The sequence below is a fragment of the Eutrema salsugineum genome, unplaced genomic scaffold (genome assembly GCF_000478725.1).
Source record: "Eutrema salsugineum unplaced genomic scaffold, Eutsalg1_0 scaffold_13, whole genome shotgun sequence".
NCBI lineage: Eukaryota > Viridiplantae > Streptophyta > Magnoliopsida > Brassicales > Brassicaceae > Eutrema > Eutrema salsugineum.
In genome coordinates, this window is record NW_006256885.1 from 7,534,205 (window position 1) to 7,559,414 (window position 25,210).

Consider the following 25,210-nt stretch of genomic DNA (forward strand, 5'->3'; position numbering starts at 1 on the left):
TAAATAATAATTCACTTTATTTTTGACACAAATTCATCAGTAAACTTTTAATGTCATTTACAAATTTATATATTCGCCTCAACGGATAATTGGAATTTGAAATGAGTAACATTGTAGAAAAAAGGTTTTTCTAGTTTTTGTTTTGTAAAGTTTCTCTAATCTTTTATGGTTTTATTGGTTTATATAGTTTAGTAAAATATGACAAATTTTTAAAATCTCATGTTCGACATTTGTGCACAAAAAATAGCTTACTTAAATTCTTTTAAATCTCAGGGTTGGATCTAGTAGTCATTCATCCGACATAAATGCTCCCAATTTTGAGGTCGGACACAACACTTCCTTATTATGAGATCGAGCTTGTTTCTTATTTTTTTTGGTCTATGCTTCTAATTTAGTTTTAGATACTTTAAGTAATATGATATACTATCGGCACTCTTAAATATAATCTACAATAACTAACGCGGTGATAAAATAGAAATTAAAGACTAGTCTAAACTTTTTATTTTCATTAATGTTCATATATACATCAAAAGAGCTTCAATATTTGGTTTCAGGTACTTAGAAAATTTGGTATATCTTGATCCGAGTTGAAACTATATGAAAAAAAAAATGGTTAAGTCAACTATGTAGTTCAAATAATTTCAAGTTTTACATTACTAAAGAAAAAAAAAATTATAACTAGCTAAACCAACTTAACCATACTTCAAACCATACAAATTTTACCGTTAATTATCATTGAAACGAACGAGACATGCACACCACTTCAACCGCACGATCTCCCACCGGTTCCATATCCTTACCCTACTCGATGACTACTTTAAAAAGAGTGTTCGTTGTGTCATTATTATTCCATTAAATGCACCAAAGTCTTTTTATGGATAAGTTTTATGTTTGTTTTTCCGATAATTTAATATTACAATAATAATCACAAAGAGGCCCTTTAAAGGAATCGAATCATTATGGTTCTCACAAAAGACAAGTCGGTGAGGCTAAAAAAAACCCAAGTCGGTGATCGTGATATGACATGAGCCTTAGCAAGAAAGCTCGTGAGTGAATCTGTGATTGTCAATTCTCTCAGTGATTCTCTTCTCAGATACTTTACTCTTATCTTATTCTTCCTTTTGTCATTTGTGATCATGGAGTATTATACTTAACGATAAGCTGAGTTCAATTGAATCTTATATTTGGTTTACTTCGGTTTAAATCTAGGTTTGGGTTTGCTTTTTCCGGAACTTGTCTGTGGAAGTTTAACTGCAAGTTGGAAATATATTGGTGTAGGGTAGAGTAGCTTATCTATACAAAACTTTGTGGTGTTCTATTATTTGCCCTTTTTAATATTTCTGTGGGTGTAAATGATGAAAAACACATATCCAATTCGGATAAGTTTCTACTATACAATATTATACGTTCAAGATATGTATAAAGCAAACACCCGTCGTTCAGTAGTGTGATCACTTGTTAACTGACGTCATTTATCTATGAACATAGTTACACTTTGATGATTTAGATTACGAATGGTTACTCCAGACGAATGAGTGAACATAGCATATAAAAGAACAAATACAAAAATACACTAACGGTTTCTGTATGCTCTGTCTACTCCCCTATCTATGGAATAACCATTCAGAGTCCAAATTTTTATAGTTTATGTAAATCGAAGAGACTAGTCTAGATTCTAAAGTTCCAACCATAGAAGCAAACTATTTTTAATATATATATTGTAAGAAAATTATGTAATATATGAAAAAATTATGGAGATCACTCATAAACTCTTGACTTGGAATCGTAGTTCGAAGTAACCAACTTGACCGGTGTGTGACCCCACTTCCTTTAAATTAAGAGTATCTACAAAACTCCAACCAAATTAAATCATGGAGATAGATTCTTCTTTGTTTTCTTCTTACTCTCTATCTCCAAAAAAAAATCCATATTCCTAATGTCCACTTCAGATGCGACTCACCGGTGAATTTCCTCAATACTAATTTTGTTACATAACCAAACTACCTTGATTCAATTCACCAACTGTTCAAAGCCTCATATTATGATTTACTCTATACTATAACCATATCACTATGTTTTCTTAGAGTCATCTAAATTATCGGTGTTATATAGACAGAGAAACTTATACAGATTAACAGTTTGACAACCGACATGTTTCAATTAGGTCAGTCAAATTCGTTGAAGAGAGGTTTTGAACACTTCACGAGGCTAACAACGAACAATCAACGTATCTCCTTCAAAAGCTAAATAAAGGTTCCAACTTTATTCTCCTAACATGTTGAATGTCGATAAGTAGCTAAAAAATATATATTCAAACCCCACGGTTCCATATAGTTTGGTATATGCATAGGTCACCCATCGTGGACATGCGCTTTTTTTTTTTTTGGATGTAAATGCAAATGGCTGCAAAAAATACTTTTTTTGGTAAAGTTTGAGGGAAAATAATACAGTGGAACAACCATGCGATCTCAAGGTTCTTAGATCGTGTGTCCCAAAAAACAAAATATAGAAGTTTCTAGTGCTTGCAAAAAGAACTTATCTATTTTTACGCAGATGTGTTATGTTATTTTATGAAAAAATTCTAATTGTAAATATAACTAATCATATTATATACAAAATTCAATTTTATCAAAACTGATTTCTACTTTTTTATTTTTTTGAACTAGTTCAAATAAATACTTCGCAAAATAGCATATATGTATTTGAATGTTATTAACTAATCGGATAATATATTTTTGTATCTGAAAGTATTAACTAATAAAAGAAAGTCATGGGATAAGGTAGTTAGGAGTTCCATCCTAAGTGGAGATTATTAGACTATGAACTTTGAGCCATACAAGAAAAGGAATTTTGATTTAGGGAGAGACTAGAGAGAGAGGGATGGGTTTTGTGGATGAGATGTGATGATTTTATCATTTGTAATGAAAAACGAAATAAATTGAGATAGATATGGGTGTTTTGTTCTTGTTGCGGGTTGTGAGCTTTTGATTCAATATCTTTAGGATTTGCAAGTAGTAGGTATAACATCATTGCACAAACCTTCCTTCATGATCCGTTTGTGTGTGGGACCTCACTTATGCCAGATTAGATTACATTATATATTTCTTAAATCTTTAGCTTTGGCCCCACTCTCCCACATGCACTTCTCTCTCTCTCTCCCTCTCTCTCTTAAACACCATCTCTTGCCTATTTATGCCACCCTTTGAACATCCTCCCTCACAACTCCACTTGAACCAATTTTTTTTCTTTCAAAAAACACTTCTTTCTACCGACAACAAAAGGCTAATTGAGAGATAGTTGAAAGATAGAAATATGGCCTTGGAAGTGGCTATGGAGCTTGAGCTTGATGATGATGTCTTCTTTGCAGATATAAGCAAGCAAATCAATCTTTTAATCACAGATGAAGATGAACAAAACCCAATCTCACTTTCCTCTTCTGTCTCTTTCCAGGTTTGTCCAAATTATCAACCCTTCTCTCTCTCTCTTGATTAGTGTATATCTGTGATGTTGATCTTTGAAAACAAAAACAGGGTTTGTTCAGAGAAAACTACCAAACATCAGCAACACCATATATGATGTACCATGAGCAGAATTACAACCTAAGTAGAGAGAGCAAAGGGACAGGAGTGTTCATCCCAAGATGTTCCCAGCCAAGAAGGAAACATAATCATCATCCTCATCATAAGAAGCAAGGGAGATTCGGTTCCCTCATCCCCAAGCAACAGTTTCCTCAGCATGTTTATGACAAAAACAACTACACAACTATCAACAACAACAACCAAGAAAGCATCACCCTTCATGCTTCTACTAACCCAAGAAGAACATACAGAGATGCAGCATCTCTCTTCACTTAGTCTCAATCAAGATTCAAGACATGGATTTGTGTCATTAATTTTCATATTATATATAATTTATTATTGATATTTATAGATTTTATGTTTGTAAAATCAGCAATAAATAAGAATGAAGGGAGAATCATCAAACTAAAGGGACTTGGTGTGATTTACAGAGATCAACTCACTCACTCTTACCATACTATTTTCTCTGATTGTTTTAAGTTAAAGTGAAAACTAAAACCCAAGAAACTAGTCCTCAATGATCAATGGAGGAATTAATCTAGGGATCAGGACACGTCTCATGTGAAATTGGAAAATCTTCCATGTCAGGTCCAGAACCAATCAATCTCTTTGGGACCTCAAACTTACAGAATTTTACAGTTATGTTGGCAACAATGTTTGAATAGACAAAAGTCAGATCTAAAGAGAGAAAAGACTGTCACAGACTCGCACCCACATGCCTACATGCCCATCACTCTCTCTCTTTTTTTCCATTTTGTTATTTTAGTATATTTAATGTCTTTTTATTAAAGATACATAGATTTATTATGTACATTTCTTGATGTAATACTTTTTACGAAAAAAAAAGTCACAGTTTTTTGACATTTATATGTAGCGAGCTGTATGTTTTCTGTCAATAAGCTGTAATTTTCAGAAATTAAGTTTAAAATGCCAAATAAGACTAAGCATCAATATGTGAAAGTATTAACTCAAAAATCTGTTTCTTACAAGTGGCAAAGTAGTAACACACGTAGTCACGACTCACGTATCAAATTCTCTTGTCAAATAGGCATATATTAATTTATTTATATCTAACGGCCGGTTCAGATAGAAATCCTTAACCGGGTTTTTGGATCAATGGTTTTCTCGTACTTTTTTCTCCAGTGAATCAAATCATTTATTGAGTGAACGGAGCTTCACATCGCCGACGAGATCCATGGCGGCGATTTCTACTTTCTTCCTTCTCTTCCTCATTCCCATTATTCCACTCTCGCTTCTCGCTATCTTAGCCCTAATCGTACGCCCTCGTCCAATCAAAATCCCCATCAAATCTCGCCACGTCTTCATCACCGGCGGATCTAGCGGCATCGGTCTTGCCCTCGCCCAACGCGCCGCTTCCGAGGGTGCTCGCGTCTCCATCCTCGCCCGATCCGCCGGAAAGCTCGATGAGGCTAAACAATCCATCAAGCTCGCCACTGGAGTCGAAGTCGCCACGTTTTCCGCCGACGTTCGCGATTACGACGCCGTGTCGAAGGCTATAGACGAATCGGGGCCGATCGATGTGTTGATTGTGAATCAAGGCGTGTTTACGGCGAAGGAGCTGGAGAAGCAAAGTCCAGAGGATGTCAAGTTCACGATTGATGTCAATCTCGTGGGAAGCTTCAACGTGATTAAGGCCGCTTTGCCCGCCATGAAAGCAAGGAGAGACCGTGGACCTGCCTCCATAGCTCTCGTCTCATCTCAGGCCGGTCAGGTTCGTCTCTCTGATTTCCCACCTCCTGATTCATAGTCTCGTAAGGAATCTAGAAAACTATAGGTTTCTTCTGGAGATTCTGGTTAAACTGCAAGCTGAGAACTAAGTAGAGAGTAAGACATTCACAAATTTCAGCTTTTTTTTTATCCTCTAAAATGTTGGATTTACTTAATCAAATCGTGGAATGAGCTTTGTGTAGTGCAATCATGTGGATCTTTGAGTAATGCGGTTTCACAGATAGCATGATAATGTAATTTTTCTTTTTTGTCCAGGTGGGTATTTACGGTTATGCTGCGTATTCAGCGAGCAAGTTTGGGCTTCAAGGTTTGGCACAATCACTGCAACAAGAAGTTATTGCTGATGATATTCATGTCACTCTTATTTTTCCTCCCGATACTGATACACCCGGTTTTGAGGAAGGTAAAAGCAATACTCTTGAGTTTTTTTAGTTTCATTGTGGATGCATAAAGTATTACGAAAGTAAAGCTAGGATTAGGTACTGCCACTGATGAGTATCCGTATTCTAAGTGGATAACGCAATTTAATGCATAAAAAGATTTGGAGACGGACTACATAAGGCTGTACTATAAGATTGGGAGATATGTAGACATCAAACTATTAGTGATCTAGTTGTTATCATGAGATAAAATCTTTGCCCTTATCTGATCTGAATAATTGTATTCTTTGGCAAGCATGTAGTATTTCAATTGCTTCTTTATTGCCGGGTGCGAGAAACTGATACAGTGATGTGTTAAGTACTGAGTACTAACTATGATAGCGTTTAGAATGAAGTTTCTGCGTAATTGTGCTTCACGTAATACTGTTTAGAAGAGAATAGGGGATGCAGAAGGAGATGTATCCGTCGTTGAATAGCATCTGAAAAGAGTTATTTTTTCCTCTTTGAGAATGAAGTGAAAACATTCTTGGCTAATGTTCAGAGTTCCTTGGTTCATACTATGAAGTTGAAAGATGGTGAATAAGCGTTTGGTTGATTATCTTTGTTTTGGTTTCTCAGAACAGAAGAGCAGACCTGAGGTCACTGCCATAATAGCTGCGTCCTCTGGTTCAATGAAAACAGAAGACGTAGCCAGAAAAGCTATGGATGGGATCAAAGCAGGAAAGTTCACTGTCTCATGCAACTTTGAAGGATTCTTACTGTCTCTCGCAACAACCGGCATGTCCCCTCAGAGATCATTTTGGCTTGCTTTTCTTGAAGTTATAACCGCAGGCCCAATAAGACTAATTGCTCTCTTCTTCCAATGGGATTGGTATAACGCCATAGCAAAGTGGAGCAAAACCAAAATGAATAGTAAGTACCTCCAAATACCATCAAGCTATTCAAAATAGTAATTCTTCATGGTTTGACTGCTTTATTGATTGTGCTATATTAACTTTGCTTATCTTTGGTAATTTCAGAGAGTTAAGAGGTGAGAACTTGTTCCTTGACATATCATAAGCTCAAGAATGTTTCTTGAAGTTTTTGGGCAGAAGCTGTAGAAACACTTCTGGGTACACCTTCTCATACTGGGGGTCTCTCAGTCCGCTACCCCGTCTGGCCGGTTATCCAATTCAAATTGTTGATGTTGATGATAGTTTTGTAGTAACTAGTCAAGATTCATGCCGGTCTTAGAACAAGCTCTGTTTTTTTTTTTATAAATTAAAGAACTCAGTTGAATACATACATATATTTTTTATATACATGGTGAAGAAGTGAATATTTTTCACATTTGATGGTTTCGAAAGTAGTCAAGAACTGAATGAAGATGAACCAACAGCCAAGATGCCGAAATCAGTAAAAACTGAGACTTTTAATTTTGGAATCAAAAACAAAAGTCGTAGTACTCTGTTCCAGTGGACTTAAGCAGACAGCGCGCAGTTTGACTCGTTTGTAAGAAAACGGCAAGAAGTTTTTCTTCGGAAAGGTCTTTGAGAAGACTGAGAAGCAGAAGTGCCACAAACGTTGTTCTACACTCAGTCTCATTTTCAGCGATGGCGATGTCTATTCTCAAGCTAAGAAATTCACCGGCTCTGAGATCGGCCGCAAATAGTGTCCGGATCGGGGTTTCATCGAGGGGTTTCTCAAAGCTCTCGGAGGGCACAGACATAACATCGGCGGCGCCTGGCGTTTCGCTCCAGAAAGCTCGCAGCTGGGACGAAGGCGTTTCCTCCAAATTCTCCACCACACCATTGACAGATATCTTCAAGGTTTCGAATTCTCTCTTCCCCTTTTTTTTTCTCCCCAGGAAATTTCGATTCTTGGGTAAATTTCAATTCCTGACATAACGATTGTTGGTATTTGTTGCAGGGGAAGAAAGTCGTCATCTTTGGTCTCCCTGTAAGAAGACTTCTATCTTAGTCATCTTTCTCATGTCTTGACCAGGCTTTTGTGTTCTGATGTTGTGGCGGACTGTTCGTTATCTATGTTCCAGGGGGCTTACACGGGAGTTTGTTCACAGCAGCATGTGCCAAGCTACAAGAGCCAGATTGATAAGTTCAAGGCCAAAGGCATTGATTCCGTCATCTGTGTCTCTGTTAATGATCCATATGCCATAAATGGCTGGGCAGAGAAGCTTGATGCCAAAGATGCAGTAAGTTCAATTAGAGTCTTTTTATATTCCTAACAGCACCCTGATCCGATGGTTAGCTTCAGAAAACTTGATTTTGCATCATAACATATATTATTATTCGGTTCCTGGTTTGGTTGTATAAGAATTGAGTGGTGAAGATGGATCATTTAGGAATCTCCTTACTCCTTTTAGTATTGTTAACGTCTATCTGTTATAGATAGGGCTATATAACTATTATTTCACATTGGTTATTGTCTCAGGCTTACATTCACATCAGTAGATGATATAATATTTGACCCTATGATTAGAAGGATTTCCAGCAGAATGACTTAATGTGATGATCTTGAAACTTTTTTTTGTTTTGTTTTTGAAACTTGTTAATAATATCAGATTGAGTTTTACGGAGATTTTGATGGGAAATTCCATAAAAGCTTGGGGCTGGATAAGGATCTCTCTGCTGCATTGCTCGGGCCTCGGTCTGAGAGGTAAACCGCTGCAAAGTCCATTTGTAGAAAATTCATATCCCTGAATTCATTGATCTTACAGATTTGCTTGGTTTGTGATGTTGATGTGCAGATGGTCGGCTTATGTAGAAGACGGTAAGGTTAAGGCAGTCAACGTGGAAGAAGCACCGTCTGACTTCAAGGTGTCGGGGGCAGAAGTCATTTTAGGACAGATCTAACAAAGTGTTTCGAGAAGTTGTTCTTGCGTCTGTTGTTTCCTCTAAGTTGCAACTGAAAATAAGTTTGATCCGAACATTTTCAAAGGATCACACCGAAGTAACAACTTACTTTTTTTCTTTTTCTTTTGTTTTTTTCTCTTCCATGTTTTCAGGTTCAATAACAGTGAAAATAAAAAAAAATTCTCTCTGTTCCATGTTTTCAGTTTCACTAAAAATTATTTGTTTCTTGCCGTTCTCAGCAGATCTAAACGTTGAGGAAAAAAAAAGGATTAACCTGGCAACTTTGAAGCTGCTTAATATCAATCTAATCACAGTTTGTTCATAACTAGGAAAATTTCGTTGATGAGATTCTATTGGGCTGACTCAGCCCGGCTGAGCCCAAATTCCGAAATGTAATTTTGAGCCCAGAGAAAGGAATGTTCAACCTAAACCCTCTCGTGGCTCCTCTCCACCACTTAAGCTAGCCGTCGCTCCAACCGCAACGCCGGAGGTAAGCCATTTCTTTCTTTCTCATCTTCTTCTCCGGTTCTCGAGCTCTCTTTTTCACCTCATAGGTCTGTGTTTTATGGAACCCATTGTCTGATTTCGGGACTCTGATAAGTTACGAACTTGCTGGGTTTTGATGTCTGGGGTTGGTTTTTCTGTAATCGGAGCGGATCACTAAGTATTATAGACTGTAAGCAATTTCACACTAAAAATCGGATCTTATGAATCTCTGCTTGCTTCTGAAATCATACTATTTGCATTCTTCATTTTGCTCTACTGATCTTGTGGCAAATGATATAATGGATTTGATCTGCAAAGAAACCGTATTGAGCCTAAACTGATACAGTACATATGTGTTCTTGAATTTATTATCTAGTTAAGCACTAATTCCATTGGATAATTGCTCTAGATAGGCCACATCTTCACGGATATATTGATCACACCATGTGAGCATAACCAGTCTCATTCTGTGATTTTTTTTTTTTTTTGTGACACAGGTGAGTTTTTACTGTATCTATCCTGTGAAGATCTGGAGACAGAGAAGACTCTTTTTGGTCACTTGAAATGATCTTGGGTTGATGTTTTGTATGGTAGCAGAGTAATAGAGTCATGAAGCTTATATCGCTTGTCAGGAAAGTTCATTCGCTGCAATGCCAACCCAAAGTAAACTGGTCTGTGCAAGTGCGTTTCTTGCAGCAAGATTCTGTATCGAAAGCTAAACCTAAGAAATACAAGTATCCGTCAGTTTATGACCCATATGGTCCTAGACCTCAACCTTCAAACAAAATCGTGGAGCTAGCTGAGCGAATAGCTGCATTGTCTCCGGAAGAACGAAAACAGATCGGTCCTGCACTCAATGAACACCTGAGTCTACCAAAACAACAGATGATTTCAACGGAAGGCATGAGTATCGGAGCAAAGCAAGATGCTGGTACCGGAAAAGCAGAGGAGAAGAAGGAGAAGACGGCTTTCGATGTGAAGCTGGAGAAGTTTGATGCATCTGCCAAGATCAAAGTGATAAAAGAAGTGAGAGCATTCACGAGTTTGGGTCTCAAGGAAGCGAAAGAGCTTGTGGAGAAAGTCCCGGTCGTGCTTAAACAGGGTTTGACAAAGGAAGAAGCCAATGAAATCATAACAAAGATCAAAGCTGTAGGCGGAGTCGCAGTTATGGAGTAAGTGACTTTGACCCTTGTATTTTTCTTCTGTGTTTGATTTGTTTTTATTTTTGGTATTGTGTTTGATCACATCTTGGCACTTACAGTAGATGTTTTGTAATAACTTAAGTGCTGCCAAATTCTGGTTTTCTCTCACTGATTTTGGTTTCCTTGCATTTCTTGAAATCTATTTACTTGTTCAAGACCTGAGTGTGTTCGATGAATCAAAATGGTTATAGGAATAGATTAATAATGTTTACATGTCATTAACCTAGAATGAGGATTTGTTTCAATTTTCTGATCGACTATTTCAGATTGTTCACCTTGATGTACCTAGATCGAGAATCCCTAACATGAAGTAGAATATTCGAGAATAAATAAAATGTTATTAACCATCATAGTCTCGTATCATATAGCATAAAAGGTGCAAGTCAGAAAGCATTGCAAGTTTTAAGTTATTACAAGTTGAAAAACACAAGAGAAAGAGAAAATAGTTGGCTGATTGGGATTAGCGGGGGCTTTAGGGGCTGGTTTCGCTCTTCATCACGATCTTCTTCTTCTTCTTTTTCAAAGCCTTGTGGAGGGATTGCTTGTGCATGCTGAGTCAGGTGAAAACATTAACATATATGAGCTACAAATCACAATCAAAATCATGAACATTCACAAATCGATAGAGATATGGCGGTAATGATTAAAGAGATACCTTGACTGAGACGTGGAGATAGTTGTCGCCTCAGTCAGCTTGTCCTGTGTTACGAAGTTGTAAGAACCAATGAAATAAGTCGACGTATTTTTTCCAAAGTAGCTTATAGGATACGATCAATTACAAGAATTACAAAGGTTTTCAAAAAATTATATACCTCAGTTTCAGATTCAGGTAAGCATAGCGTATCAGAATGATCACTTTGAATCTCCTTGGCCCTCTGCATTCGAATCTGCTTCCGCCGTTCCCTTTCAATCGCAGGGACATACTTTCTCTCAACGATACGTGGACCATGTGTGGGAAGAGTCTTATTAGAAGCAAAAAGAGAACGACGACGGCGAGTGAGCACCATTATTACTGTGGAAAAAGATCAAAGCCTCCAAAAACAACGGTCATTATTAGGTTTAGGTTCAACGGCTCAGCTTTATGGCCTAAAGTTCATTAGGCTTTTTTTTTCCCTATATTTTCTCTCTATCTATTTTGGTGATTTGGTGTTTTATGTTATGTAATTTTTTTATTTTTATTTTATGTTTTTGAGGGTTTATTCCGTCGGTTTTGTTTTTCTCTATTGGTTTTTTGCTAGAAAGATTTTTTATTTTTTCCGGCTATATATATTTCCCGTAAAGGTTGTCGGACTAAATTTCCGGTTTATCCAGCGTTGTAAGATCTTTTGATATAATAGAATAACTTCAGTGGAAAAAAAAAAACACAGAAACGACGCCGTTGTGGTGATAGGAGCCTCAGCGAATTAGTTATAAAAATGGTCGGAGCAACGTCAAAATCAAAATCGAGCGGACAAGAAAAGCACAACAGAATCAAACACAACTCTCTCTCAAGAGTAAAAGCTAAGCAACCAATTTTCTCACTCTCTTTAACCAATTTTCTCACTCTCTTTTTAACAATAAATAAAAGCCATCGCCAACTAAAAAGAAAAAAGAAAAAAAAATCATCAGAGAGTTCTCGAATCAGTTTCAATGGCGATTAACAAGCTCCCACTTCTTCTCCTTGTTTCCGTCGTCCTTGTCTTCCTCAATCGCCCTGTGCTTAGCGACACCGGTAACATCCTCTCGTTCTCTCTTTCTCTCTCTCATTATTTTCTTGTTGAATTAAATCTCTGTTCTTGTGCTCCTCTCTCTCTTGATAGATTCGCTGTATTTACTTAGGATCTTTAGATCTGGTCTGAATTCTCTTAGGATCTGTTTGTTCACTTCATTTGAAAAGTTCTTCGTTTGATATCACTCACTAAACAACTAATAATTTCTCAAGCATATTGATCTACTTTCCTTGATCTATATTGTTCTTGATAACAAAAAAAAAAAAGAACAGAACATTTACTTTGATTAAAGATTGTGAAAATGCTCCTCCAAATTAATTGGATTTTTTTTTTTTTTCCTCAGATGAAGAGGACGTTCTTTTCACAGGCATCAACAGCTACAGAACATTACAGAATCTAACAATATTAAACAAGAACGAAAACGCAGAATGTCTAGCCGACGAGATCGCTGACCAATTCAAGAATAAGCCATGCACCAACGACACTGGCTCAGCCACAGTACCTGGAACCGAGCCACAGTTCGCAAACTACCCTCAGATTCTAGCTAAATGCCACTTAAACGTCTCAGATACAAGAGACGGCTCGATTATGCCCGCATGTGTTCCTCGTTTAGACTCGAATCTCGTCCTCACAAACTTCACCAAGTCACAGTACTCGATGAATTTAAACGATTCTAAGTTTACAGGAATGGGTATTGGTAAAGAAGATGATTGGATCGTTGTGGTTCTCACTACCAACACACCAGAAGGCAGCTATTCCACAGCTTCAAAGGAGGATTCTAATGGCTTTACCTTTAGTATTGGCCTCTTTAATTATTTGCTAGTTTTCTTGTTGTCCTTTTCTTTCTTCCTCTTTTGAGAGATATCACATGTTTTGAGTTTCATTACAATAATACTTTTGCTTATTATAGTTACTAGTATTTTTTTTTTTTTTTAAATATCTCATCTTATCTTAAGATATTTGTAGTGACTAGTAAGCATCCGACAAAGATTAAAGTTAAGCCATATTGCATGTGATTAGAGAGAGTGTCGGTGAGTTTAGTGATTAGATGCAACGACCGACACATCATCTGAGTTTTTGACACGTGCGGACTTTAATTGGACCAATAAATACTTATGTACGCTAAAGGGCCCAATATATAAGGCCCATTAATATTTTGGGATTTTTAAGGGGTTTCAATATCAATGAAAAAATCAGTAAAACTTGCCTTTAATTTTGAAAAACAGATCGAGTTTCTCTTTCCCTCCTCGAAATTTCCTTCATCCACCACACATCACGAAGCCAGGATGAGTAATCTTCACTGATCTCTACACATTCGCCGTAACGATCCACTTCCGACACCACAATGCAGGATATTCTCGGGTCGGTTCGCCGATCCTTGGTTTTCCGGTCGTCTTTGGCCGGAGACGATGGTAGTGGCGGAGGAGGTCTCAGCGGATTCGTCGGGAAAATTAACTCCAGCATCCGTAGCTCTCGCATCGGCCTCTTCACCAAGCCACCTCCGGGTCTTCCTGCTCCTAGAAAAGAAGAAGCGCCGTCGATTCGGTGGAGGAAAGGGGAATTAATCGGTTGCGGTGCTTTTGGGAGGGTTTACATGGGAATGAACCTCGATTCCGGCGAGCTTCTTGCAATTAAACAGGTCGATTTGAAAATTATTTTTTCTGGTTATCCGTCAATTGTTTTTTTTGCTTTGTGTTTGCTGATTCGTGATCGTGTTTTTTTTTTCCTATATGATGATAGGTTTTAATCGCTCCAAACAGTGCTTCAAAGGAGAAGACTCAGGTAAGTTTCATCACTGTGCTATTCAGTATTTCCAATTTGTGGTTCAATTTTGTGATAAATTTCCAAGTTTAGATAAATCTGTTCCCATTTTTGGTAACAATTACTATTGAATCCTTGTTCTAGGGTCACATCCGAGAGCTTGAGGAAGAAGTACGACTTCTCAAGAACCTTTCGCATCCAAACATTGTTGTGAGTAGACATCCATTAAATTCTGTTTTTCTATATATTTATTGTTTGTGTTCCGCATGCAGTCCCCTTATTATCTTGATTTTTGTTTTTCCTAGAGATATTTGGGTACTGTAAGAGAGAGTGATTCGTTGAATATCTTGATGGAATTTGTTTCCGGTGGTTCAATATCATCTCTGTTGGAGAAGTTTGGATCTTTTCCTGAGCCAGTAAGTCCTGACTACACCTGGAAATTCTGCTAAACTTTGTGCTTGAGCTTCACAGGAGATAAATGTTGTGCTGAACCTTTCTGAATAGGTCATAATAATGTACACAAAGCAACTTTTGCTTGGTCTAGAGTATCTTCACAACAATGGGATCATGCATCGAGATATCAAGGTACTTTCCTCTTTCCAACATATGATTTGCCTGTGGTTGCTCAAAACTCCTGTCGTAACTCTTTCACATTTCTTTAGGGGGCAAATATATTGGTCGATAACAAAGGGTGCATCAGACTCGCAGATTTTGGTGCTTCCAAGAAAGTTGTAGAGCTAGTATGATTGCAGTTCTCTTTCTCTTCAATCATATTCCAATATGTTGCCTCTCTTTTTTAATAACTCCAAAACTTGTGGTTTTTGTGCTTCCAGGCTACTGTAAATGGTGCCAAATCTATGAAGGGAACGCCGTATTGGATGGCTCCTGAAGTCATTCTCCAGACAGGTCATAGCTTGTAAGTATTTCTAGAATACCCTACTAGCTATCTTCTACTTTCTTTTAGCTTCTAAATCTTTGTAAGGTGATAGGTTATAAATGTTCTGGGTAGTGGGAATGGATTGTCGTCTATTTTTCCTTGTGTATTGCAACTTCATTTTCTGACCCTCTTCCTAAATCTGAAGCTCTGCTGATATATGGAGTGTTGGATGCACTGTGATCGAGATGGCTACAGGGAAACCTCCCTGGAGCGAGCAGTATCAGCAGGTAGCATATCCACTTGGTGAAAGGCGCTTTCCAATGTCGTTGATGCATACGCTGCTGTCTTTTAATTTAGAAAACTAAGAAGTAATTTTTTCCAGTTTGCCGCTGTCCTTCATATTGGTAGAACAAAAGCGCATCCACCAATTCCGGAAGACCTTTCACCAGAGGCTAAAGACTTTCTACTGAAATGCTTACACAAGTATGTCATAAGTCTTTTTTCTTCTCCCAGTTCGTTTCTGTCTTTGTAAAGACCGATAGTCCACCTTTCCATCTAAAGTGAGCATTTATGTCTATTGTCCTATTTATAAGAGCTATTATATTTTGCAGGGAACCAAGCTTGAGACTCTCTGCATCCGAATTGCTTCAGGTGTTGTGAATCTCATACCTTCTACATTTCTAACAGTTGTGAAAGTGGTCCATACTCTTAAGACCCAACACAAAGTTTTTTTTGTTCTTTACTGCTGACTTCTGTTTAACATCTGCAGCACCCCTTTGTCACTGGAGAGCACAAAGAATCTTATCCAGCTTCCCGTAGTTCGCTTACGGTTAGTAGATAATGACAATAAACTTTGTACTGGTTCTTCAAACTTCTGACATTCTTTCATATATATCAGGAATGCGGAAACTCAATAGCCACGCAAGGAATAAATGTTAGGCGTTCGTAAGTATCTCTTTGCAACTCTAGTTTCAGTTTATTTGCTATCCATGATTTTGATCTCTTGATTTTTGTTTCACTTACTCTATTTGTCCAGAATAAACTCTTTGATGAGGAGGTCAACCTGTTCAGGCTTGAAGGATGTCTGTGAACTGGGAAGCTTAAGGAGCTCCATTATACACCCAGAGAAGTCAAATAACTCAGGAATCTATTGGCGAGATGGCGACTCTGATGACCTTTGTCAGACCGATATGGATGATCTCTGCAACATTGCATCAGTTAGTAACAATGTTTTGTCACAATCCACAGATTTAAATAAGGTGATAAATATATCCTCCAAATTTTCAAATATGTCTTTATGTGCAGTTATACTGACAGTGGGAAGAAACCTTTTAACTTTTTACAGAGTTTTAATCCCATGTGTGATTCCACGGATAACTGGTCATGCAACTTTGACGAAAGCCCTGAAGTGATGAGAAGTAAATCTAACTTGCTTTCTTACCAAGCTGCTGAAGTCAAAGCTGGGGTTCCATGTGATGAGGAAACCAGCTTAACATTTGCTGGTAGCTCTTCCGTTGCAGAGGACGATTATAAGGCCACAGAGTTGAAAATAAAATCATTTTTGGATGAAAAGGTATGGCCTTTTTATAGCAGCTGGGTGAGAAATCAGATAATAATACTATGCATAATTCATGTTTTCTCAAATTCATTTGCTGAACTTAGGCTGAACAGACCTGCCAAATCGGAAATTTTGAAACTTTGAAGCCACTAAGGAGTCCTAAACTTGGTTAATGTTGAATGCATGCACATAACGAAATTCTCAACCCCATATTATCTTTCCAATTATAATACTCCCTAGTCTTAAATTTAAGACTCTTAATCATCTTGTCTGGTCTACCTAGGATTTCAAATGCATATCTTGTGAGGTTTTGTGATGATATCTGAATCCCGATCACTTATTTTTTTGTCGGTTTATCTATTATCAAGGCTCAAGATTTGAAAAGATTGCAGACCCCTCTGCTCGAAGAATTCCACAATGCTATGAATCCAGGAATACCCCAAGGTGCACTTGGAGACACCAATCGCTACAATTTACCAAACCTAGCAACTATAAGCAAGTCACCTAAACGACTTCCGAGCAGACGACTCTCAGCTATCAGTGATGCCATGCCCAGCCCTGTCAAAAGCTCAAAGCGTACTCTGAACACAAGCAGAGTGATGCAGCCAGGAACTGAACCAACGCAAGTCAACGAGTCAACCAAGAAGGCAGTAACTAATAGCCGTTGGTGAGTTTGCGCGTTCTAAAGTTACTGGTTTATAAAGCCTGGTTTTTCTATTGGTCTTGATGTTTCCTTCTTTGAATCCATCCTCAGTTTTTCAGAGATTCGACGGAAATGGGAAGAAGAACTCTATGAAGAGCTTGAGAGGCATCGAGGCAAGTGTTTTTCTTCGAGTCTAAACAGTTTTAGTAAATTTAAAAAGTCTTTTTTTTTTTTTTGTTTTTTTTTAACTCATTGTAAAACTCACTGCAGAGAATATGCGACACGCTGGTGCAGGAGGGAAGTCTCCGTTATATAAAGGATAGAGAACGGTTAAGAGAAGAACTGTATGTTTCTTTTTTAAGTTAGCCCCAGAGTACTCTGTTTTCTTTCTTTCTTTTTTTTTGGTGGGGTGATTTTCATCACTGTGATAATATTTGATACTGTATATGTAGATAGTTCTTAAACGTTTCATATACTATTGTGTTATATATATATATATATTTTTAAAAAAATCTGACTTAAAACCATCTAAGAGCTTTGTTTGTGAACTGTGTGATGTTGTTCGATTAAGCTATACTTATTCGGATGATTCTATGCTATTGTTAATTTTCAACGTAAAGTTAGATGCGTGACTAAGTTGCTTCATTTTGCTATTTTGATGATGGTTTGTTTTTGATCAGGTATTTCTTGAAACTTCAGACTTTTTTAGTTTGTAGTCATATGATCAATCTAAAAGTAGTTGGTTACATAAAAAAATTACTTTCAAAAGTCATGAGTTGAAATTTGAAAAGGGGATTTGTAAGAATGCTGCTGCAGGAAACTCTGGACCCAAGAATATGAGGAAATGTGTCTATGGAAGTTTATATGTAAAATAAATAAAAATGTCTCACTTTTGAGAGAAAAATATGAAATTTCACAGGGCAAATTCTTTTACTTGTCAAACTTCATGAATCATCATATTGACTGCGAATTTTTCGAAAAAAAAAAAACATTTTGTTTAAATAAGTATACAAACGTTGCAACTCAATTACATGCTGAAATTAAGATCTTGAAATCAATAAGATAATCAACTCAGCTTATATATAGTTTTTTCAGGTTGATTAATTTCTATATATGAATGAAAACGTCAACTAAAGATAATATGAAAGAATTATCATTTTATAACAGTAATTCTCTTCTTTAGAAGAAAGTATACAAATAATTAATTAAAATTAAAATGTATTAAACACATACAAAATGGTCTCTCCTTTAAAAAAGAGAAAAAATATTGACTCTCCGATGTAACGTGTCTATTCTTTGCCTCTCTTCTCTTTTACGTGACCGATCCAGTCAGTCAATCACCCACCAAAAAATAGGAGGAAGAAAATAAACCAAAGTGTTTGATTCAAAATTTTGGTCGAATGATCTACATAGTGTTTGGTTGGAGGTTGAGCTGTCAAAAAAAAAAAAGCTGAGCAAAGTTCGAAAAAAAAAAGAGAAACATGAAGATCTTCTTGCTTTAAAATTCCCTTGATTTTCTCTACCATATCTATTAACAATCAACATTAAGATTTTGTGCTTTCCTCTTTTTTCAGTGTTTGGACCGTATTTGATTGAAGTCTTGACCATTTGTAGATACACTTATGTATATCCCCAAATAAAAGGAAGAAAGATGGACATCTGATTTTTGCGTTTTGTGTACGTCCTCGACAAGTCCCTATCAAATGATTTTAGAGATATAGAGAGAGAGCAAGATACTCCTTTTCTTCGTCACTTTTATTTTTGTTTTTCTTTGCTGTGTTTTTACGATTTACCTGTTGTAATAAGATAAATATGGAAACAAGGTATTTTCGTTAATTTTTGGTTTGGTCTTTGTGTTTTCCAATAAATGTTTACGTACACGTGATCGTTTTTAAAGGCTAAAATATACTAGTTTAGAGAGACTGGTATTCTCTGTTTGACCAAAAAAACAAAAAGAGAGACTGGTATTCGTATGTTGCAGAAAGATCGATGTTTCCGTCAATAGATACCTATGATATGATTGTTTTTTTTTTTTTGTAATAAGGGATTTCCATTAAAAGCATGAGAAGTGTAACATATGATATGATTGTTAGACAATGATAAAACTATAAAAAAGGATCGCTCGATAATTTTTGTGTTTTTGTATTTTCGTTCAAAATTCGAACTTGGAAAAAAACGCAAATAATATGAGGTATTCCCAGATTGGCTGAAAGAGAAAGGCTGAAATTGGTACGTATGTATGCAAATACTATGAAGTATTCTTAGAAACTAACAAATGTTATTAGTTCACGTGGACACAACAGTCACAACTCAATTCTTGTAATCTGATTGGGTCCTACGAATTTTGCAGTGCATTATCCAAACTAAATTCACAAAACTGTTATAGATTTTTTTTTTTTTTTTAAAAGGCTAGGCGTTGTGACTTGCGAGTTGCGATGAATGCTTTTTTTTTCCTTTATTAAAAACACCTTTTAATATTCGTGTCCAAGAATTATAATCTCCCGACTTCTTGTGGGGGACCTCGTTGGTTCAAAATTTCAATTCATGTTTCTTCCTAATCATTATATAATATATATATATATATATATTAAACGAAGATGAACGTCATTAATACATGCACACGTTTTAAATTAACATACAAGACAACTAAGTTAGGACAAGAGTCGACCAATAGAGTTGCTACGATTTGGTTGTGTCGCCATGTTGCACTAGGACACGGGCCCCCGGGTACCCGAAAATCAAAATATACAATGTTTGATGAAAATATCTTTAATACGTATGAAGAAAGAACAAAAATACAAATAATTAAACTGTGGATACCAAACAGTCGTCCCAGCTAATATATATATATATATATATATTGAAAATAATCCACATTTAATTAGCTTTACTGGTTATAGAAACATCGTAGAAAATATGATTTGCCAGAGTAGTACGTATTTGTTTATTTCTGGCAAATTATATTTTCTATGATGTTTGATGTTTCACTAATTTAATAATTTAATTAACCGGTCAAAGAGAGCGACAACATAAAAATCAAAAGGCATCCCACCATTACTAAAAGAACAAAAAAAAAGAAAAATTAAAAATGATTTCATTGTTTAATTTGAAAGGAAAAAGGTTTAGAAGGGCAAATTGGTAAGTTAGGGATAAGTAATGGGCATATACACTTGTAAGTCCGTCCATATTCTTATATCACTCACCAATCCTTTTGCTGTTCTTAGCCACCAAGAAAATACCCAATCCTACTTTTCGTGATGTCATTTAGTTTCTCCTCTAAATTTCCACATTGTTTCATTCTTTCTTTATACGTAGATATATATATATATATATGCACCTTAGTTGTATAATATAAAAGCCGGACCTAATTTTGTAACATACCAAGTAAAGGATTGCGTCACGAATCATATAAGACCAAGTTGATTATGGCTAATAGATTAGATCGATTTAAAAGGGTGGGAACAAGACATGGCATGAACGTAAGCTACTAAGCTTTATTTATCTAAACGTTGATGTAAACTTTTGAGTAATTTAGTTTTATGAGAGACCTTAATTTTCTAAATAAATAAGACGTTTTGTGCAAGTCCTCTACCTGCAGATAAAATTAGTGTTTTCTTTCTTGTTACATTCGATTTTACTGATTTGTCAATTAGCATTCCGTTTATTGAATTAGCGTAAGTTCGTAACATCCAAAATTTTAATCTTACATTTGATAAATTTCATTTTCGAATGGATGAGAGTATGTCTCGGTTTGATATTTGATAGTCCGCGTATTTTGATTGTAACAGGTTTTAACAAAATTGAAGACTTATATTTTTCATTCTATACCAACTACCAAATTTAAATATAAAATACATTGTGCAATTGCAAATGGATAGACGCAGATCCCATGCAAATTGCTTTGCAGAAAAAGAAACGTGAAAAGGATCGCACGTATACACCCAATTTAAACCCCACTAAAATTAGATTAAAAAATAGTTCTTGGTTTAAAGCATATTATAATAAATTACTACTTCATAATTTTAATAGTTTGTTTTTTTTGTAATGTAAAGCCATGCAAGTTAATCGGCAATTACAAATAAACTTAGACATTCTTTTTTAAGATTTTTATTTCCATTGTAAAGTGAAAAAGGGATCGAAGACAACTAAAAAGAAGTAAATTAAAGATCTCAATCAAATACTTTCATGGGAAAGTTGTGGTTCTACATATATTCATTCACATTAGCCATTAGGTTGTATGTTCTATGGGTAGAAATCAAGAAATCGCAATTTTGGTCATATTACGTTAATTTCATAGACTTAAATCCATCCATATATAGAAATCGATGTTGGCAACGAGCAACTTATCGTCTTCTTCCTTTTTTCGATAACTCAAAATTTCTGGCGTTATATTTAAAAATTATTTGAGTCGAAGATCAGAGCAGAGCAGATTAATAAATCTCCTGTATTTGTTTTTCTTATAAATTGAATTATACTCCAGTTGTAAGAAATTATTTAAATTTCAGTTGAAGAATTAACTAAAAAATAAACTAAAAGCCTTTGTGGGGCTGATCGAATCAGAGGCGGAGACTCGGAGGGCATTTAGTATATATGTGACGTCGTCATTGTACGGAACAACAGTCCCTTCTCTTCTTTTTTTTTTTTTTTTCCTTTTTAGCGGCATTTTAACCCTTTTTTAGATCACACATTTTTTATCCCCTTTTTTTATTTTACACTATTCTTCTATATTCGTATAAAAGTTCTTTCAAATATGTGATAAAATCTCCACTACCAACGTTTTTAAACAATAAAATGGCTTCTGCGAATTATTATATGTTTTAGCCTATATTACATCATAAAACATTCGATTATCACAAAAACAAATTATGAGAGGGTTAATTACATCAGAAGAAATCTCATTAAATTATGAAATCATGAATGTATAGTGAATATATTTTTATCAAACAAAAAAAAAAATACACAAACACACTATTCAGTGTTTCTCATTACTTATACATGATAAGAAGATATGATATGTTCTCATTATTTTGTTGAGAACTTGAGATTAACTAGACAGTTACAAATTCATAATACAAAATAAAATAAAATAAAGATATGTCCAATGTTATCTATTCCTTTTGTCATATGACATTCCACATTTAAGACTACTTCATTTTGGTATGATGAAAATGAATACTTCATCTGATATTTAGAAACGTGGAAAGAAGTAAGACAAACACCTGTCCGTAAAATGAAGAAAAAATGGAGCGCAGCCTCTATTATTAGTTCTAGAATGTCCAATTAAATACAATTCTAAGTCTTTAGAGATATGATCAATTTTAAGAAGAAGAAGGCGTGGTTTTACAAACAACAAAAAAACGTGGAGAAACAAGAATAGACAGAGAGAAGTGATGTGTGTTCCCATGATGAAGGCATCTTCGTAGTACAATCGTCCTGCCCAAAATCTCAGTCTGCCACTTCCTTCGGACATTTTATCGAATCACACCTAACCAGTTTCACTAACTGTTCACCACTCCACAACCAAATTGCTTCTATCCCATTTCTTCTCTATATATATTATTTCTTTAGTTGATTTCAGTTTCATTTTATGAGATTATGTCAAATTTCAGTAACTAATTGACTACTAAATTGAGTTCTATTATAATTTTATATTACACATGCGGGGAGATTTGTTTATATAATTTTCAAAAACTAGTTGATAAAACATTAACTGTTTTTTAAATGCAAGGTAAACACAAACTAAAATATTTATGTATTAAATTAATTATCAAGGTCGTTGACAATCAGGTCTTTGTCGGAAGTCTTTTATGTTTTTTAGGAATTAATTTCATCTTCTTAAACCATGTAGAGTGATATAAAAAAAGGGTTGTTATTTATACAAAAACAAAAACACAATGCTGGAAAAAATAGGTGTGAAATTGTGATTACAGAGAGATTGGAAACAGATTATTTTCTTAGGAAGTGGCAACACAAAAAGATTCCCAATTTCGAAATCCTCTGTTTTCTTGATCCACTTCATGACATCTTTTTGATCTTTGTATTTTCTCAATACCCATCACTTCGATTTCTTCCTTTTCTTCAACTTCTTCTTCAACTTCTTCTTCTTCTTTTTCCTCGTATTCTGGAATCTCTTCTTCGTTATCTCTCTCTATCTCGATTATTTCTTCTTCTTCTTCTTCTTCTTCTTCTTCTTCATCTTTGGTCTCTGTCTCTATGCGTTCATCAGAATCAATCAAGATAGCGAGCCGGACGCAGCCATTACTTCGGTCCTGTAAGCACCGATTGCGCGGGGGAGGTTTCGTGGCCGTCATTACCAATCTCCCATTCTCACGGTGGGACTTGACTTGAATGCAACCAAAACCTCTCATACTTGTCAAAGGAGGTGGAAGTGAATCCATCGCATTCCTCTTCCTACCTTGTCGTGATGATACTGATGTCGTCGTCGACGTTCTAGTTTCCATGGTTTGTAGTTCTGATGAAACTAAGAACAAATCTTGATCGTTGATGACATCAGAGCCGGTCTCGCTACCGAGGCTTTCAGTGCACAATGCTAGGCTCTCATCGCTGAGAGTTCTACGTGAAGATGGAGAAGGAACGTATGGTGATAATGTTGTCTTCTCTTTATCATCAGAGCTCGAGTTTGAGAGGGGATCAAGGAAGCTCCAACTTTCCGAGTTAGAGTCCGAGTTAGGACCTGATGAGGACAAGGAGGCTGCATTAGTGGTAGTAGTGTTGTCTTGTGGAGTGATGGATGAGTCTATGAAATGGGATTTGAGAGGAGTGGATAATTGAGGATTGTTAGGAGAAGAGAGCCTGAGTCTTAGAGCTCTTGGCTCAAAGTGTTGAGACTCATGAAAGTAAGATTGAAACCCTTGATATACAACAGTAGCCATGGCTTAGAGTTTTGGACAAAAGATTATGTTATAAGAGATTTTGTTGTTATGTGAAAACAAGGAAGCCGAGACAAGGAGACAAGTAGGAGAGGAGATGAGAGAGGCTTTGGAAGTGAATTTGAGGGATAAGGAGAGGGGAGAAGGTGTTAATTTGTAGTGCCTAAAAGTTACCTTTTATTAAAATATATAATAAAGAAAAAAAAACGAGAAAGAATTGTTTAGTATAGTGTATAGAGAGAGAGAAAGAGATGGTGGGAAAAGAGCTTTTCCACACTACCACTTGACTAAAATGAATATTATTAACTTATGCGACATAATGTATATGAGAATATATATACATTAATAGGTGAATGAATAGAATAGGATCATTGCACAGTTCCATTTGTGTAATATACCTTGAGAACATTTGTGTCTACATCGTTATCAAAAACAAAACAAAAAAACATTTGTGTCTATATCATTTTGATAAAGAGAAACTTTCTTTTTATTTAGTAAAAGGAATACAATTGTAGAAATGAAGGAAGCTGAATCAATCATAGTTTTTTTCACTTAAATAGCAAAAAAAAAAAGATATGATCGAGTCAGAGGCGAGTAAGTATCGATCCGCGTGCATGTGATTTTGTCAGAAAGAGGCTACCCACAAAAAGAAATAAGCCAAAGAGAGTTTCCTATGAATGTAGTAAAACCACAAAATATGGTTTCAGAGCCAACTGTGTTTTCCAATCCAAAAAGTCCGAAAAAACTAATCCAAACACCAAATGAAGTGGTCAAAAATATTTTTATTTTATATGTTTAGATTTAATCAAACCAAACTAAAAACGGAAATAGGTGAAACGTTATTCTAATTCTTGGAACTTCTTATATCAAAGAGAAATGTTAGTAGAATTTTTTTATATAAAAAACTATAGCTAAAATTATATACTTATCCGTTTTTTCAAAAGTGTCGTTTTGATATTTTTAGAGAATAATTTAGAAAATAACTTAAGTGTTTTATCATGCCATTGATTGACTATTATAATTTCAAGATATTTAATTTTTACTCATTTAATTGATGAAAGTGAAATATATAATTATTTTTTATTAGAACTATAAAAATAAACTTATTTTGAAAAAAAAATGAAATTTGAAAGAGGAGGAGTATATTTTTGTTTCCTTTCAGTTTTGTTACTTTTATGTCCTAAACTATAACCAAATAAAACCTAGATTAAAGATACGTATGTCCGGAGCAATGTACAAATTTTTTGTTTTCAGCTTAGCTATGAGGTTTGATATAAGATCTATCGATCTGGCCATAAACCAGAAAACAAAAAAAAAACTAATCATAGCTTCGATTCCAATTGATATCCTGTAGAAATCACTGAGCTTTAGCGGGTTAAACCTTTATGAATAGTAAACTAAAAATTTACAATCTTGTTTTTCCTTTCTGTCAATATATATTTACCTTCCAAAATTTTAAAGAAGCCGACAATTAACAAATCTCGCTTCCCCATGATGATAATGAAAATGACTCTTTGTTTCTTCT

The 25,210-nt window shown here is 35.6% G+C and overlaps 8 protein-coding genes across 9 annotated transcripts; 7 read left to right on the top strand and 1 right to left on the bottom strand.

Annotated features, from left to right (window-relative positions):
- Positions 1-3,191: 3,191 nt before the first annotated feature.
- LOC18023608 lies at positions 3,192-3,988 on the top strand. Its single transcript, XM_006407923.2, has 2 exons — positions 3,192-3,450; positions 3,531-3,988. Exons 1-2 carry the CDS (start codon positions 3,313-3,315, stop codon positions 3,852-3,854), a joined length of 462 nt encoding a protein of 153 aa, XP_006407986.1. The 5' UTR covers positions 3,192-3,312; the 3' UTR covers positions 3,855-3,988.
- A 691-nt stretch (positions 3,989-4,679) lies between these two features.
- On the top strand, positions 4,680-7,014 carry LOC18023609 (3-dehydrosphinganine reductase TSC10A). The gene is made up of 4 exons (XM_006407924.2): positions 4,680-5,310; positions 5,583-5,730; positions 6,326-6,619; positions 6,727-7,014. The coding sequence occupies exons 1-4, from the start codon at positions 4,774-4,776 to the stop codon at positions 6,732-6,734; spliced, it is 987 nt and encodes a 328-aa protein (XP_006407987.1). The 5' UTR covers positions 4,680-4,773; the 3' UTR covers positions 6,735-7,014.
- Positions 7,015-7,243: 229 nt separating this feature from the next.
- Positions 7,244-8,784, top strand: LOC18023610 (peroxiredoxin-2F, mitochondrial). The gene is made up of 5 exons (XM_006407925.2): positions 7,244-7,515; positions 7,616-7,645; positions 7,740-7,898; positions 8,268-8,362; positions 8,454-8,784. Exons 1-5 carry the CDS (start codon positions 7,300-7,302, stop codon positions 8,557-8,559), a joined length of 606 nt encoding a protein of 201 aa, XP_006407988.1. The 5' UTR covers positions 7,244-7,299; the 3' UTR covers positions 8,560-8,784.
- Positions 8,785-8,942: 158 nt separating this feature from the next.
- On the top strand, positions 8,943-10,375 carry LOC18023611 (50S ribosomal protein L7/L12). Of its 2 annotated transcripts, none has more exons than XM_006407926.2 (2): positions 8,943-9,049; positions 9,543-10,375. In XM_006407926.2, the coding sequence occupies exon 2, from the start codon at positions 9,655-9,657 to the stop codon at positions 10,219-10,221; it is 567 nt and encodes a 188-aa protein (XP_006407989.1). In that variant the 5' UTR covers positions 8,943-9,049; positions 9,543-9,654; the 3' UTR covers positions 10,222-10,375. The 2 variants fall into 2 exon arrangements, with proteins under 2 accessions (XP_006407989.1, XP_006407991.1); XM_006407928.2 differs by having other exon boundaries at positions 9,040-9,235.
- A 1,310-nt stretch (positions 10,376-11,685) lies between these two features.
- On the top strand, positions 11,686-12,886 carry LOC18023612 (uncharacterized GPI-anchored protein At3g06035). The gene is made up of 2 exons (XM_006407929.2): positions 11,686-11,958; positions 12,300-12,886. Exons 1-2 carry the CDS (start codon positions 11,877-11,879, stop codon positions 12,812-12,814), a joined length of 597 nt encoding a protein of 198 aa, XP_006407992.1. The 5' UTR covers positions 11,686-11,876; the 3' UTR covers positions 12,815-12,886.
- Positions 12,887-13,190: 304 nt separating this feature from the next.
- On the top strand, positions 13,191-17,234 carry LOC18023613 (mitogen-activated protein kinase kinase kinase 3). Its single transcript, XM_006407930.2, has 17 exons — positions 13,191-13,595; positions 13,697-13,738; positions 13,862-13,927; positions 14,023-14,133; positions 14,222-14,302; positions 14,380-14,457; positions 14,551-14,633; positions 14,800-14,881; positions 14,977-15,077; positions 15,206-15,245; positions 15,364-15,423; positions 15,493-15,539; positions 15,631-15,853; positions 15,940-16,167; positions 16,521-16,819; positions 16,907-16,968; positions 17,066-17,234. Exons 1-17 carry the CDS (start codon positions 13,302-13,304, stop codon positions 17,116-17,118), a joined length of 1,950 nt encoding a protein of 649 aa, XP_006407993.1. The 5' UTR covers positions 13,191-13,301; the 3' UTR covers positions 17,119-17,234.
- Positions 17,235-22,696: 5,462 nt separating this feature from the next.
- On the bottom strand, positions 22,697-23,783 carry LOC18023614 (protein FANTASTIC FOUR 4). Its single transcript, XM_006407931.2, has one exon. The coding sequence runs from the start codon at positions 23,686-23,688 to the stop codon at positions 22,750-22,752; it is 939 nt and encodes a 312-aa protein (XP_006407994.1). The 5' UTR covers positions 23,689-23,783; the 3' UTR covers positions 22,697-22,749.
- On the top strand, positions 23,738-23,852 carry LOC112088954 (the record flags this gene model as incomplete). Its single annotated transcript, XM_024159522.1, is given in 2 exon segments — positions 23,738-23,824; positions 23,826-23,852. Coding segments are annotated over 2 exon segments (114 nt in total), but the record flags the coding sequence as incomplete, so codon positions are not given.
- Between the last annotated feature and the right edge of the window lie 1,358 nt (positions 23,853-25,210).

What these genes read in the sequence shown, in the direction of transcription:
- LOC18023608 (XM_006407923.2), top strand. Translation starts at nt 3,313, where the DNA reads ATGGCCTTGGAAGTGGCTATGGAGCTTGAGCTTGATGATGATGTCTTC. An exon ending in CCTCTTCTGTCTCTTTCCAG is followed by an intron (nt 3,451 to 3,530) that starts GTTTGTCCAAAT and finishes AAACAAAAACAG; the next exon opens with GGTTTGTTCAGAGAAAACTA.
- LOC18023609 (XM_006407924.2), top strand. Translation starts at nt 4,774, where the DNA reads ATGGCGGCGATTTCTACTTTCTTCCTTCTCTTCCTCATTCCCATTATT. An exon ending in TCTCATCTCAGGCCGGTCAG is followed by an intron (nt 5,311 to 5,582) that starts GTTCGTCTCTCT and finishes TTTTTTGTCCAG; the next exon opens with GTGGGTATTTACGGTTATGC. An exon ending in TACACCCGGTTTTGAGGAAG is followed by an intron (nt 5,731 to 6,325) that starts GTAAAAGCAATA and finishes TTGGTTTCTCAG; the next exon opens with AACAGAAGAGCAGACCTGAG.
- LOC18023610 (XM_006407925.2), top strand. Translation starts at nt 7,300, where the DNA reads ATGGCGATGTCTATTCTCAAGCTAAGAAATTCACCGGCTCTGAGATCG. An exon ending in TCGTCATCTTTGGTCTCCCT is followed by an intron (nt 7,646 to 7,739) that starts GTAAGAAGACTT and finishes TCTATGTTCCAG; the next exon opens with GGGGCTTACACGGGAGTTTG. An exon ending in AGCTTGATGCCAAAGATGCA is followed by an intron (nt 7,899 to 8,267) that starts GTAAGTTCAATT and finishes TAATAATATCAG; the next exon opens with ATTGAGTTTTACGGAGATTT.
- LOC18023611 (XM_006407926.2), top strand. Translation starts at nt 9,655, where the DNA reads ATGAAGCTTATATCGCTTGTCAGGAAAGTTCATTCGCTGCAATGCCAA.
- LOC18023612 (XM_006407929.2), top strand. Translation starts at nt 11,877, where the DNA reads ATGGCGATTAACAAGCTCCCACTTCTTCTCCTTGTTTCCGTCGTCCTT. An exon ending in CCCTGTGCTTAGCGACACCG is followed by an intron (nt 11,959 to 12,299) that starts GTAACATCCTCT and finishes TTTTTTCCTCAG; the next exon opens with ATGAAGAGGACGTTCTTTTC.
- LOC18023613 (XM_006407930.2), top strand. Translation starts at nt 13,302, where the DNA reads ATGCAGGATATTCTCGGGTCGGTTCGCCGATCCTTGGTTTTCCGGTCG. An exon ending in CTACTGAAATGCTTACACAA is followed by an intron (nt 15,078 to 15,205) that starts GTATGTCATAAG and finishes TATATTTTGCAG; the next exon opens with GGAACCAAGCTTGAGACTCT. An exon ending in GGAATAAATGTTAGGCGTTC is followed by an intron (nt 15,540 to 15,630) that starts GTAAGTATCTCT and finishes CTATTTGTCCAG; the next exon opens with AATAAACTCTTTGATGAGGA.
- LOC18023614 (XM_006407931.2), bottom strand. Translation starts at nt 23,688, where the DNA reads ATGGCTACTGTTGTATATCAAGGGTTTCAATCTTACTTTCATGAGTCT.